This window comes from Sitodiplosis mosellana, unplaced genomic scaffold (genome assembly GCF_009176505.1).
Source record: "Sitodiplosis mosellana isolate CC-2019 unplaced genomic scaffold, AAFC_SMos_1.0 Smas_scaffold_6056, whole genome shotgun sequence".
NCBI classification, from domain to species: domain Eukaryota; kingdom Metazoa; phylum Arthropoda; class Insecta; order Diptera; family Cecidomyiidae; genus Sitodiplosis; species Sitodiplosis mosellana.
In genome coordinates, this window is record NW_022601297.1 from 98,550 (window position 1) to 110,096 (window position 11,547).

The following is an 11,547-nucleotide window of genomic DNA, read 5'->3' on the forward strand; positions in this document are numbered from 1 at the left end:
CGAAAAACCGCTACAAAATTGGGTTACTCAAATCTTGGTCAAAAAACGCATTTTACATGAATCAAATGTTTTTTCGAACGGAGAATGTTTTCAAAAAAATGTAGATAAATTGTAGAATTCAAATCAATTGTCTTTTTCAAATATGTCTGCCCGTTCGTTCGATATCGGGACGAGTCAAGAAAATTGGTCCAAAATCGGTAATACTCAAATCTTGGTCCCAAATCGAACGGTCTCTTTTAGCTCTGAAGGGAGTTACATTTCAATTTGTGATCTGAAACGAAGGGGTAGCATTACACTAACAATAACATCATTTGCAAAATGAAATTCGTTTAAAAACTAAGCACAGACCTGAATTTTGCAAACGCAATTCTTCAATTTGCCAATCATGCTTTTTGACCTCACAACGTAATTTATTTGATCCATCCAGAGTATCGCCTTCATTTTGAGTGACGATCTTTTTTTGCTCTTCCAAAAATTTCGGAGAGGCAGTTTACACTAGATAAAATGAAATTTTTACATGTGACACTAGATAAAATGGAATTTTTTGACGCTATCATGATTCATGAATTTTTTTACCCTAACTGAAAATTTGGGCTTCAGAACATATGAACTCAGCCGAAAATCGAAAAAAAATATTTCTTCTTTCGATTTTAATACAGTATATTCCCAAGCGCGACTCCACACTTATCTTCTAAATGTGACACCTAGCTAAGTGTGAGCATTCATCGTACCAAAAAGCGACAAAGAGAATGAACACAAGTGCGTGTGCATTAGTCGCTACATTCATAAGCATCACATCAGTCTACACAATAACACACGCGCACTTGTGTTCATTCTCTTTGTCGCTTATTACGATGAATGCTCACACTTAGCTAGGTGTCACATTTAGAAGTTAAGTGTGGAGTCACGCTTGATTTGTGTGGCCAGTTCGTTGGTGTTATCACCACATGAAATACGAATTTCTAATCAAATTATCAACAACCAACCATGACTCATTGAAGAAGTAGATTGTGTATGGTATTTTCAAAGGTGTCATCAAACGGATTTTTAGATAAACTGCTTTGTTAACACAGAAATCATGCACACGATTGCTCTGACAATCATGAAATTTGCATACATTCAGGCGGTTCGAATGATTTGTCGCAACGGTTCATTTGTAATGACCGAATTAAAATGAATGAAAATGTCAAAACATTTGTTATCAAAAAATCTACGGAACTTGATAAAACAATTCAATAATAGCCAAAAACACTTATCAAAAAGATAACGATTTATTATCATTTGATATTGACTAACTCTATCCGTCTCAGTTTTCGATTGACTGTCGGCTGAAGAACAGTTCTTCAATCTCAGATTTTGAGCATTTCGTTAAGAAACGAGATTCAAAAAATCGGGCAGACGCAATAACTGTTGTGTTGTGTTGTATGTACAATTGTACATTTTAATTAGTTTTTATGATATATGTATTTAAGTATCAAAATTAGTTCTTTTAATTGAATTATAATTTTACCAAAATATATTGAGATATCACCGCTAATGACTAACTGTCACTGATTCTGCTGTACGATTCATACAAAATACGATTTTTCAATCAATTAAAATCGGGAGAGAAATCCATGCAATCAAATCTTAGATTCAACTAAAACAAACCTGATTCCAAAGTTATAACGTCGGCATATAAGCCTATAATATTTGACCATACTCATGTACGTGTATCGTATTACCAACGGAGAAATCGATAGCAAATTGTTGTTAATGTTCAGATAACCTCGGGATTTGTCGTGCATGAAAAGTTTCTCAATGTTTTTTTTTTTTCACAAATGGATTAATGTGTTTATTAATACCAAATTTATAAAAACTGCTGAGAATATTCGTTGGAAGTGTTAGTAAATTATTGACACTCAAAAGTTAGCTCGAAATGGAAAATGCAAATGAACGTGAGCAAGCAGCCGATGGCTATAAACGTTATGGCCAATTATTGGGTGCTATCGGAGTTATATTCAACACAATTGGTATAGTTTTTTTCCTAGCATATGGTGCCAACACCCTGAGTGTTTTATTTAATGTCATTTTTTGGATGTTCGGTATGTTCAATATCTTATCTTATCTAGATCTAGCATAACGTTGAACAATTTTGTCCAAAGCAAATAAAGCATTATTCCGTTCAATACGTATTTGAATCATTTCAGTCATAACTTTGATCATGTGTATTTTATGGCAAATTGGAATTATTTATGTAAGTTAACTCAAAACTGATCTTATTATTTTAAACACAATAAATTAAATGGTAAATATATTTTATTTTATAGGAAAGATCTCTGTTGCTAGTGCCGGCTCTGATTTGTTGGATTATCCAATTTTTCTACTGCCTATGTTGGACATTTGTCTGGTTTCTAATCAAGTAATTTGTCATTAAACTTATATTTTGTTTTCATTATAAACTGAATGCACATTCTTCAAACGGCAGATTGTTCTCTAGTAGCAGCATTGTTGGAGGGATTTTAACGATTGTATTCACACCTATTGGGGGCTTTTGTGCAATAGGTAACTCGAAGATTCATCAACTCATTGAGGCTTTTGAAATCAAATCGAAAACGGCTTCCATTGAGAATCGAATGTGATGCACCCAAAGGAATTTGGGTTCTATTACCTACGAGCACAATTGTGATTTCAAGTGACATTTTCCATATGAAATACACAGGATTATTTTCGATCACATTTGAGCTCTTAGAAAATGAAGAAACCTTAAAGCTCAAAAGTTTGAGATCTTCTTAATATTAAGAAAAAAGAATGATTTTAATTCCAGGTGTTAATTCTTGTCAATTATTTCAATTTCAGTGATCAGTATTGTTTACTTTTACTTTGCCATGATGGTATTCTTGGAAATGATTGGCGTGACTAAGAAGAGTTCAGCAGTTGTGTCTTATGCACCAGCGTCGATCGATGCAGATATTTGTTAAGAACCAGAAAATGTAGTCAATAGATCGAAAAATAAAATATGTTCAAATTTCTGTGGATATTACATTGACACAATAACTCAAATTTAAATCTAGCCAGTTTTGTTTACTCTGACTTTTTTTCTGACAGCAAATTGCTGTTTTTTTTATTGTCGATGTTTGGAAGCAAATCCTATGAATTCGAGCATTAACCGGATTAACGATTCCATTCCTTTGATGATCTACTTTCCGAGGCCAAATACAAAAAATTGAATGGTCAATACACGGAATTTGAATTTCTAATCTGAAGCGGCGCGACATGGGCCATCTTTTGATGCGAAAAAAACATGTTAAAAAACACCGTGTTTTTTACTTTCTATAAATTGAACCCATTTTTGGGAGCCCCAATGGGGTCGAAGGGAGTGGGTTACTAAGCAGTTTTTGTAGCCCTATTGATTCCCTTTCCAACGGTACCAGAGTCTTGGCAATGTGTCAACTACTTCTTAGTTAGATTTCAGTTGGCGCAAGACCTTTTTTTCGATTTTTTCAATTTTTCGAAAAATTTACACTGGGTGAACTCGAAAATGTGGGCAAAATTTACACTTACAATCCTTAGATTTTGGTTTTCTCGTTTTCTACCGAAAACAAAACTCCATGCAAATTTTCAGCCAATTCACAGAGGGTCGATCCCTACCACTATAAACGTAAAGGTGTCAAACGGACACTCGTTTGTCCGTCCGTCCGTCCTTTTACAAATTTAGGACGGACACAATTTTTTGTCCGTCCGTTTGATATTTTGATCGTCCAAAAAAGCCCGCAAATCTAACTTTTAGAACATCCAATAAGCTATTATAACTTAGTTTTCGACGAGGAATTCATTTCTGATATTGTTTTATTAAAAATATCGTCAGGAGTCAAACGAACATATACCTTTGTCCGTCCTTCTGTAAGAAATGCCCGTCCGTCCGTGCTAAATTTTCAAACGGACGGACAAAAAAATTTGTCCGTCCTAAACAACTTGTTAGATTTCAATCCCAAATGTCAAACAGTTTATTCTGAACGCGCTCTTCACTACGTATGTGTGGAGACGCAAAGTTAGTTGTACTTGGGCATCAGCACCATCTGTTGTGCACTTTTATAGATGTATTTCAATCAATATATATTATGCTCCGAAATAAAAAAACTCAAATGAAATGTTCGACATGACTTTGTTATTGTTTATTTTTAATCAATGTTAAACATTACTCGGATTAAGATTTCATCTCATTTGAAGCAAAAAAAAAACAAATTGTTTGTTTTTAATCAAAGATTCGTGTGCAATTGGCACACAATGCCTTGTTGTCACTTGTTACGAATATTTTTTGGCAAATGACACATGATTTTCGTTCGAAACCAAAACGTTGAACATTGCGGCGATCCCTTGGAAATAAAAACCACCATTCTGGTCCATTCATTTCGAATTCTCGTGGACGACGACGATTTGGTCGGTTTCGTTGTGCATTGTTGTCGTTGTTGTCGTTATTTTCGTCATCATCTGAGATTTCGATAACAGGCACGACCACAGTAGCAACGGCAACAGGTGCAGCAACAACGACTGGTGGAACATAATTGATGAGATCACGGCGACGAGTTCTGAGATTACACATTGGGCAACGTGGTTTGCTGAGGAAAAAAGTAAATGAATGAAACGAAATGAGATGAAATAAGATATGAAATTATTTTGACACAGTTGACTTTTTTTTTGTTAAATATAAGAAAACGAAGAGAAAGAAGCGTTGTAAAGAAAAACGAAGAACAAAATATAACAAAATATACTTACATCCAAAGCCAACGTGAAATGCAATGGTTATGGAAAGTATGGTTACATGGTGTAACACGATTCAATCCACCTGAATCAAAACAAATAACACAAATTGTGTTCATATTTTGAGTTTAAACACTTTTCGGCGAAATTGAACACTTTTTTGTCGGTTTTAATTAGATGGTAAAATACGATATTTTGAGCGTATGCTAATTTTGTACAAAGATACGTGTAGTGCGTTTTTGTTTACTATAAATGTTCGAGCGGGAGAACAGACGCGTCTTAGTGTGTACAATCGATACAATGTCAATATGTCACTCAGAACGCGTTTATTGCAAATCAAAAGACAAAAATGAACGCACACGCAATGCAACACACAAGTTTTTTGTTTTTTCTTCTTTAAAAAATCAAATTAAATGGTTCAACATAGAAAAAAATATGTTTTCGTTGCATTTTTTTTTGTATTTATTTGTAAAGAAAAATGAACAAATGCATTGACTTTATTTCGAAGTTGAACGTTTGTTATTTTTTTTGAATCATTTTGGCGCCATCTTTGAAATTGCAAGGCTACTATGACTAGCTTTTGTGAGCTTGAAAATCTCATGGTATGAAATTGAAACAACGAACATTAGAATTCAAATTTAAATTTTGAAATGTAGATTTTTATTTATTATTTCAAGTTTTTAACGAAATAACTGTATTTTTTTCATCGATTTCTCGGAATGACACGTAACGCGTTCACTGCGGCGGCGCACTATAGTCATGTTCCTTTGCGATCCGTTGTACGTGCAAATGCGCTAGAACGAATGAATTCAAAACATAATTTCTTTTGATTCACAGTATATGAAATTTTGAAATTAATTATTCAATTTCAAATACACACTTTCATGGTCAATTGATTGAACATTGACTTCATTCGACACTTGTATGACGCGCGGGCGCGTTCTCCTTGGACGATTCGGACGACATAAATTAGCGATTTGCTGCGGTGTTAGAATGCGCAAATGCACGGAACATTCCGGCAAGCGGTATGCTTCATCGTAGAATAAAGCATTTTCTGCATCTTTTGTGAGTTGACGAGTCACTGATAAACAAATATGAATAATTTTTTAATGATGCTTCAATACAAAAATAATGTTCATCTTTCTAATCCACATTTCTTACCTCGACGTTTATCTTCACTCATTTCGGTGCTTGTTTTGTTTCGTTTTGTTGGACAACAACTTTGGCGGAAGATTTCAATGTTTACAGTGCGAATGACGTATTCTGAATGCATATATTTGTGACAATTCAACAACAACACCACTTTAAATATTAAAGCATATCTGTCAACACCAAAGGAATTTGCCTCTATTTTTGAATTTTATTTAAACAAATATCTTTGACAAATGATTGTATTACAGTTTCTGAAATTACTCTTGACAAATTATAACATTTTTTTAGCAATTATTCTTCGAACAAATCATTCAAAAATGCTGATACTTCTTTTAATGATTCAATATTATGTTGAAAGAATCCCAAATATCCAATCACGGCCATTATATGACCACAGCATCCAACGGTTCGTAGTCCATGTCGGCATTCACAAGTATATCCATGGATAGCTTCAGAGCCATTGATAGCTGCGTCAGCCAAAACATACACTCGGTATTGTTTTCTATTGCGAAAACGAGAATGTAGGTCAACCAAAATTAAAATCGGATTGACAATGCCGTTTCTTGCGATAACATCGCGGAAGAAAATTGAATGTTTATCTTCGTTCCATACATAAAATGAAAATTGATCGTCTGAATTTTTCATGTGTTCAACACAATACGATGACATCAATTTAATTTGATAATTTCCCAGAGAAATTCTCTTCAGTTCGTCTTCAGTCATTCTCGGAAATTCCAAATTATCCAATATGCCAACAATAAACTCTTTTATTTCGCGTTGAAATTGATTGCTTGATATGATAGCTTGCAATTCATTTGGAACATTCACTAGGTTCAGCATTCTATCAGCCATTTCAGCAGCATCGTTTTTGTTAGGATGAATTTTATTGAAAAACTTGTTGATGAGAGCCGCTCCGATTCGATAGTCATCCATGAAATGCGTGAGATCGTATGCACACCAACGAGTGTCAAATACATGCCATATGGTTTTTATGTTCCCGTTTCTCGCTTCAATACTGAATCGATTTGCTGTGACTAAACGCGACGAATTACCTTTCATAGTCGTAAGTTGGCCGGTTTCATCATCCTTATGCACAAATTCTGGCATTTTAACAACAAAACCGAGTTGTGTAAGCATGGCTATATTATCGCGAAATCCTCGGTCGAGCAATAAAACGTCTCCAGGCTTAGACTTGTTCATAATTGGGTCAGCATGTTTATCAAACACAAATTTCATGATTGATGCATCATTTTGTGTGGCTTCAAAGGGACCAAAAATGTCAATGTATAATAAAAATATTATATTTTGTCAAAAATTTCAAGGCTGTATCTTATTTGATCATACGTATGACCGGTTCTCATTCGCTTCAAAAATGCCATTAGAACAACTTTGGCAATATCCTTGCTTTTGTATGTTGCTGTTAAACTTGGAAGTTCAGACAACAGAATATCAAATTGAGCATGACTCAATCCGGTGCAGGTGCGCATTTCGTCATCAGACGTTGCTCGAATTTCTGGTAGATTTTCATCATTTAATAGCAAATCGACCATTTCTTCAACTTGATCTTTCGAGTAATTATACATCGGTGTCTGATAATCGTTCCATGAGGCATCTTTGTGTTGCGCACAGAAGTGAGATGAAGCTGGTACGAAAATTCGATGTTTTTTCAGGATCTTTAGCCTCATGTTTCGACTGAGAATCTGTAGATGTATATTTTCTTCACACAATCCATATGAACATCGATTTCTACTCCCTGTACACCTCTTTAGTGACAAAGAAATGGCTAAGATTGAAACAAGAACGCAGACAAAATGAATTAACACAAATGACAGCTTTATCACAAATTTCAGTTGATTCAAAACGATGAAAATTATTTTTATTGCACAATACAACATTCAATCTGAAAATCTGGCACAGTTTTTATAAAAAATCTTACCATTCATTTTCTAAAATATTACACCGTTTGAAACAATCTTTTAAAATTAGAATATTTTCCCCGTCTGATATTAGCAATGGTTCAAGTGCAAGTAATAGCAAGAAATTGACGAAAATAGTCGTTTTAACAAGTGGTCAAAGTAGCTGGCTTGTGTCGTAAAGATATGAACTCATTTGAACTCTCCTGAATGTAAACAAACATACAGTGCAATGCAGTATGCGTAAACAGAGCATGTTCGACTGAAAACTAAGAACTAATTGTCCTTTACAAATAAAAATACACAAGACCATTTTCAGAGGATGTATTTCATTTTTGGTTTGTTTATTTTTTGAATTACAATTTTCATTGCGCTTTATTTGAATACATTCAACGACCATCGCTCCGAATTTATTTTTCATATCTGAAATTATGAAAATCTTAATGGATTTCACTACAAAGCGAGCGGCCGATGGAGAAAAAAGCACGTCAACATTTCAGTTCAAGCTATTCAATTTATATTCAATGTGATTTAGAATTGACGACCGCTTTGTCACAGATTTTTTTATTATCATTCATAATTGTGTGAAATATTGATAAACAATAATAATTTATAACAAAAATAAATCATAACAAAACAGGATTTTAATTAAATTTATTGGTTTTTTCAAAAAATAAGAAATATTACATATCGCATCTTTCACAAAGAGTAGACCGTCTCCACTGAATCCGATCAAAGCGCAAAACGCAGGCGTGATGTTTCATGGAGCGCGTTCAGATTCAGAGATTTGACATTAAGACCAAATATTTGTACTGAGCGTACAGGTTGTTGTTTTCAAACGGACGGACAAAAAAATTTGTCCGTCCCAAATTTGTAAAAGGACGGACGGACAGCAAATGTCCGTCCGTTGTCCGTCCGTTTGACACCTTTATATAAACGTCAGCGATCAACATCAACAGAGACACTATAGCACATAGCATTAAACGCACTATTGCTTCACTCTTTGTACACACTTTGACATCACTTATGCTTTGGCGCGCGTCGTACGTTTTTCAAACGTTTATGTTTGATTCAAGTATTTCACCGATTTCACCAAATTTCCTTACTCAATATCAATATATTCATTTTTACTTAGAAGTTTTTTTTATTGCAATGATGTTTTAAAATATATTTTGTCGAGAAATATTTTTTTTCAATTTCCAAAATTAAATGAAATTAAAACACATAGCATGAAACGTATTCATAGTATAAATGCATATGTATTAGTTTGTACTTATTCATTATAATGTATTTAGATAGGACGCTAGCGCGGCCTGGTCGATCCAATTCTTAACTGATTTCGTGTGGAATGGTCGAGGTATATTATATATATATTTTTTATATTATATATATTGGTGTCTGCATTCTTATTGATACTGATCCAAAATTGATATTTTTTCAATTTATAAGATTTTTTCGTGGATTAGTTTCTTATGTTTGAAAATAACTTGAAATTTCCCGAATTTTTTTTTGAAAACTTCCAAAAGGTTTGAGATGTTAGATTTTTAACCTGGACAAATTTTGAACGCATTGAATGATTAGTTTGTGAAAAATAAATGAAACTTCTAGCAGACTTAAAACTTAGACTTCAAACCTGAATAATTGACTTTCAAAATCAATTTATGTGGTGGTGTGAATGTTTTGCCACATCCATCATTTCAAGTTTAAATCGATTGAATTTACTTTGGAACACAATATCCAAAAAAAATCCAAATCGCTTTTATTTCAACTCAATTTTAGAAACACATTCATAGAATTTACCTATAATGCACTTTTGATGTTCTATATTTTTCTAAGAATTATGAAATGAACTATGTCAAATTCTCTGGGATAGAACTACAAACTCATAAAAGTATGAAAAACCACAATTTTGGTGTCGAACGATCGAAAAACTTGAAAAAAAATAATGAACGGATCCAAAAACACATGCTAACATAAACGTGCTCAACTCAAATACGCACTGACATTTTTGAGTGTTTAGTATTTTTCTGCAAATCTACGTTACATTACCTTTCGATTGGTATAAGTGCGAGCCAAATCGGTTGAGTGGAAGTATGTTTTTAATCGTGTACAAAAATGTGCCACGCACAATAATATATAGATAAAGTGGTAAATGTGGCTTCCTCGAAGACTCTAAGAAGTCCCGGAGATTCATGTAGGTATCGCAAATATTCGATTTAAAAATCGACTTAACTGAAAATGCATGAAATCATGACACATACAGCATGAATTGCTTATGATTGAATTCGAAAACAAATTATTTGAAAACATTTTTTAATTCGAGCTTCTTGCGTCAATTCTCGCGTTTTGTTATTTTTCCAATTATTGGTGGTTGGAATACACACACACAGAAAAGAATCCCCGGAAATTTTAGGTGTTCGCCGTAAAATTTGACATTTATATATAAATTTCTATATACATTTTACCGGCAACACTTGAATTTTCCGGGCGATGACATAATTTCAAATATTCCAACAGAAATTAGCGCCATCTGTCATTTCAAGCGGTAAAATATACATAGTATTTGATAAAATGTTCGAAAATATGTCATCGCCCGGAAAATTGAAGTGTTGCCGGTAAAATGTATATAGAAATTTATGATGTATATAGAAATATAAATGTCAAATTTTACGGCGAACACCCAAAATTTCCGGGGATTCTTTTCTGTGTGCAGGTACAGGTGTTTTGATATATAAATGAACTCATTATTCGACTGGAATTTTTCAAAACAAGGAACCACAAGTAACAAATTCTCTAAGAATAATTTGTTTTTGAAATAAGCCAGAAAAATTTGTGCGTCAATACGAGTTCATTTACATATTCAAACATTTGCACCTGTCAAAATAACAAAACGCGAGAATTGACGCAAGAAGCTCGAATTAAAAAATGTGTTCAAATAATTTGTTTTCGATTTCAGTCGTAAGGAATTTTTTTCTGCTGCACGTGTCATAATGAGGACATGTTTACAAGATCTAATTTTTGACTATAAATGAGGCACCAAAATCGTGGAAATTTAGTTATTTTCCAAGTGATTCGACTATAAACATGTCCAAGCAATTGATGGGTGAGTCTCTTCTAAGTTCTTTTTCCTTCATTTTTTTTAAATCTTCATTTTTGACAATACTTGAGATTTCAGTCACTCATTGTCTTTTGATCAATATTTTCTCTCCGTTTAGTTTGTTTGGTTCTGGTTGCGGTTTTGGGAGACCAATTCATGGTAACTTACAACTTTTTCTAAAAAAAATTTTGCATTGTGTCGATCGATGACATGAAGAGTATTTTTTCATTATCAATATAAATTGACTTTTCGAAAACGAAGGAAAACCAAAAAAAAAACATACCACGCGATTAATTACCCCAAATTTAAAGCAATGTCAATCCACCATGTTATATTGGCAAATGTTTTTTTTTTGTTTCAAAAATCCATTAATTTTACATTTCAATTCATTCAATTTGGTTGTTCCAAACTAAGTACCATATATGCGTTCCTATTTTTCAACTTGAAGCAAATTGAATGTGCTGGTGGAAGTGGATCGGTTGACAAGGGAAAGGGACCCATAACAAAAGGTAGGATTGAAGCTAAATTTCTTTTCAATGTTTCATTCTCACTATGCTACAAAAATAAAAAAAATTCATACGCAAATTTTCTGTTGCTGCAATTCCAAAAAGGCGATAATTTTGATAATCCCAGGCATTGTCGCTG

General features: G+C 33.5%; 1 protein-coding gene and 1 long non-coding RNA gene across 3 annotated transcripts; both read left to right on the top strand.

Annotated features, from left to right (window-relative positions):
- The first annotated feature begins 252 nt into the window (after positions 1 to 252).
- Positions 253 to 3,042, top strand: LOC129573288 (uncharacterized). Of its 2 annotated transcripts, XM_055453674.1 has the most exons (5): positions 253 to 2,084; positions 2,190 to 2,236; positions 2,310 to 2,401; positions 2,468 to 2,544; positions 2,839 to 3,042. In XM_055453674.1, exons 1-5 carry the CDS (start codon positions 1,919 to 1,921, stop codon positions 2,958 to 2,960), a joined length of 504 nt encoding a protein of 167 aa, XP_055309649.1. In that variant the 5' UTR covers positions 253 to 1,918; the 3' UTR covers positions 2,961 to 3,042. The 2 variants fall into 2 exon arrangements, with proteins under 2 accessions (XP_055309649.1, XP_055309650.1); XM_055453675.1 differs by lacking the exon at positions 2,468 to 2,544.
- Positions 3,043 to 10,836: 7,794 nt separating this feature from the next.
- Positions 10,837 to 11,411, top strand: LOC129573301 (uncharacterized). Its single transcript, XR_008688581.1, has 3 exons — positions 10,837 to 10,908; positions 11,021 to 11,061; positions 11,351 to 11,411. It is a non-coding gene; the product is annotated as an uncharacterized LOC129573301 (long non-coding RNA).
- The last annotated feature ends 136 nt before the right edge of the window (positions 11,412 to 11,547 follow it).

Coding starts and splice junctions, on each gene's coding strand:
- LOC129573288 (XM_055453674.1), top strand. CDS start 1,919: ATGGAAAATGCAAATGAACGTGAGCAAGCAGCCGATGGCTATAAACGT. Junction 2,237..2,309: donor GGCAAATTGGAATTATTTAT/GTAAGTTAACTC, acceptor TTTATTTTATAG/GAAAGATCTCTGTTGCTAGT. Junction 2,545..2,838: donor TGGGGGCTTTTGTGCAATAG/GTAACTCGAAGA, acceptor TTTCAATTTCAG/TGATCAGTATTGTTTACTTT.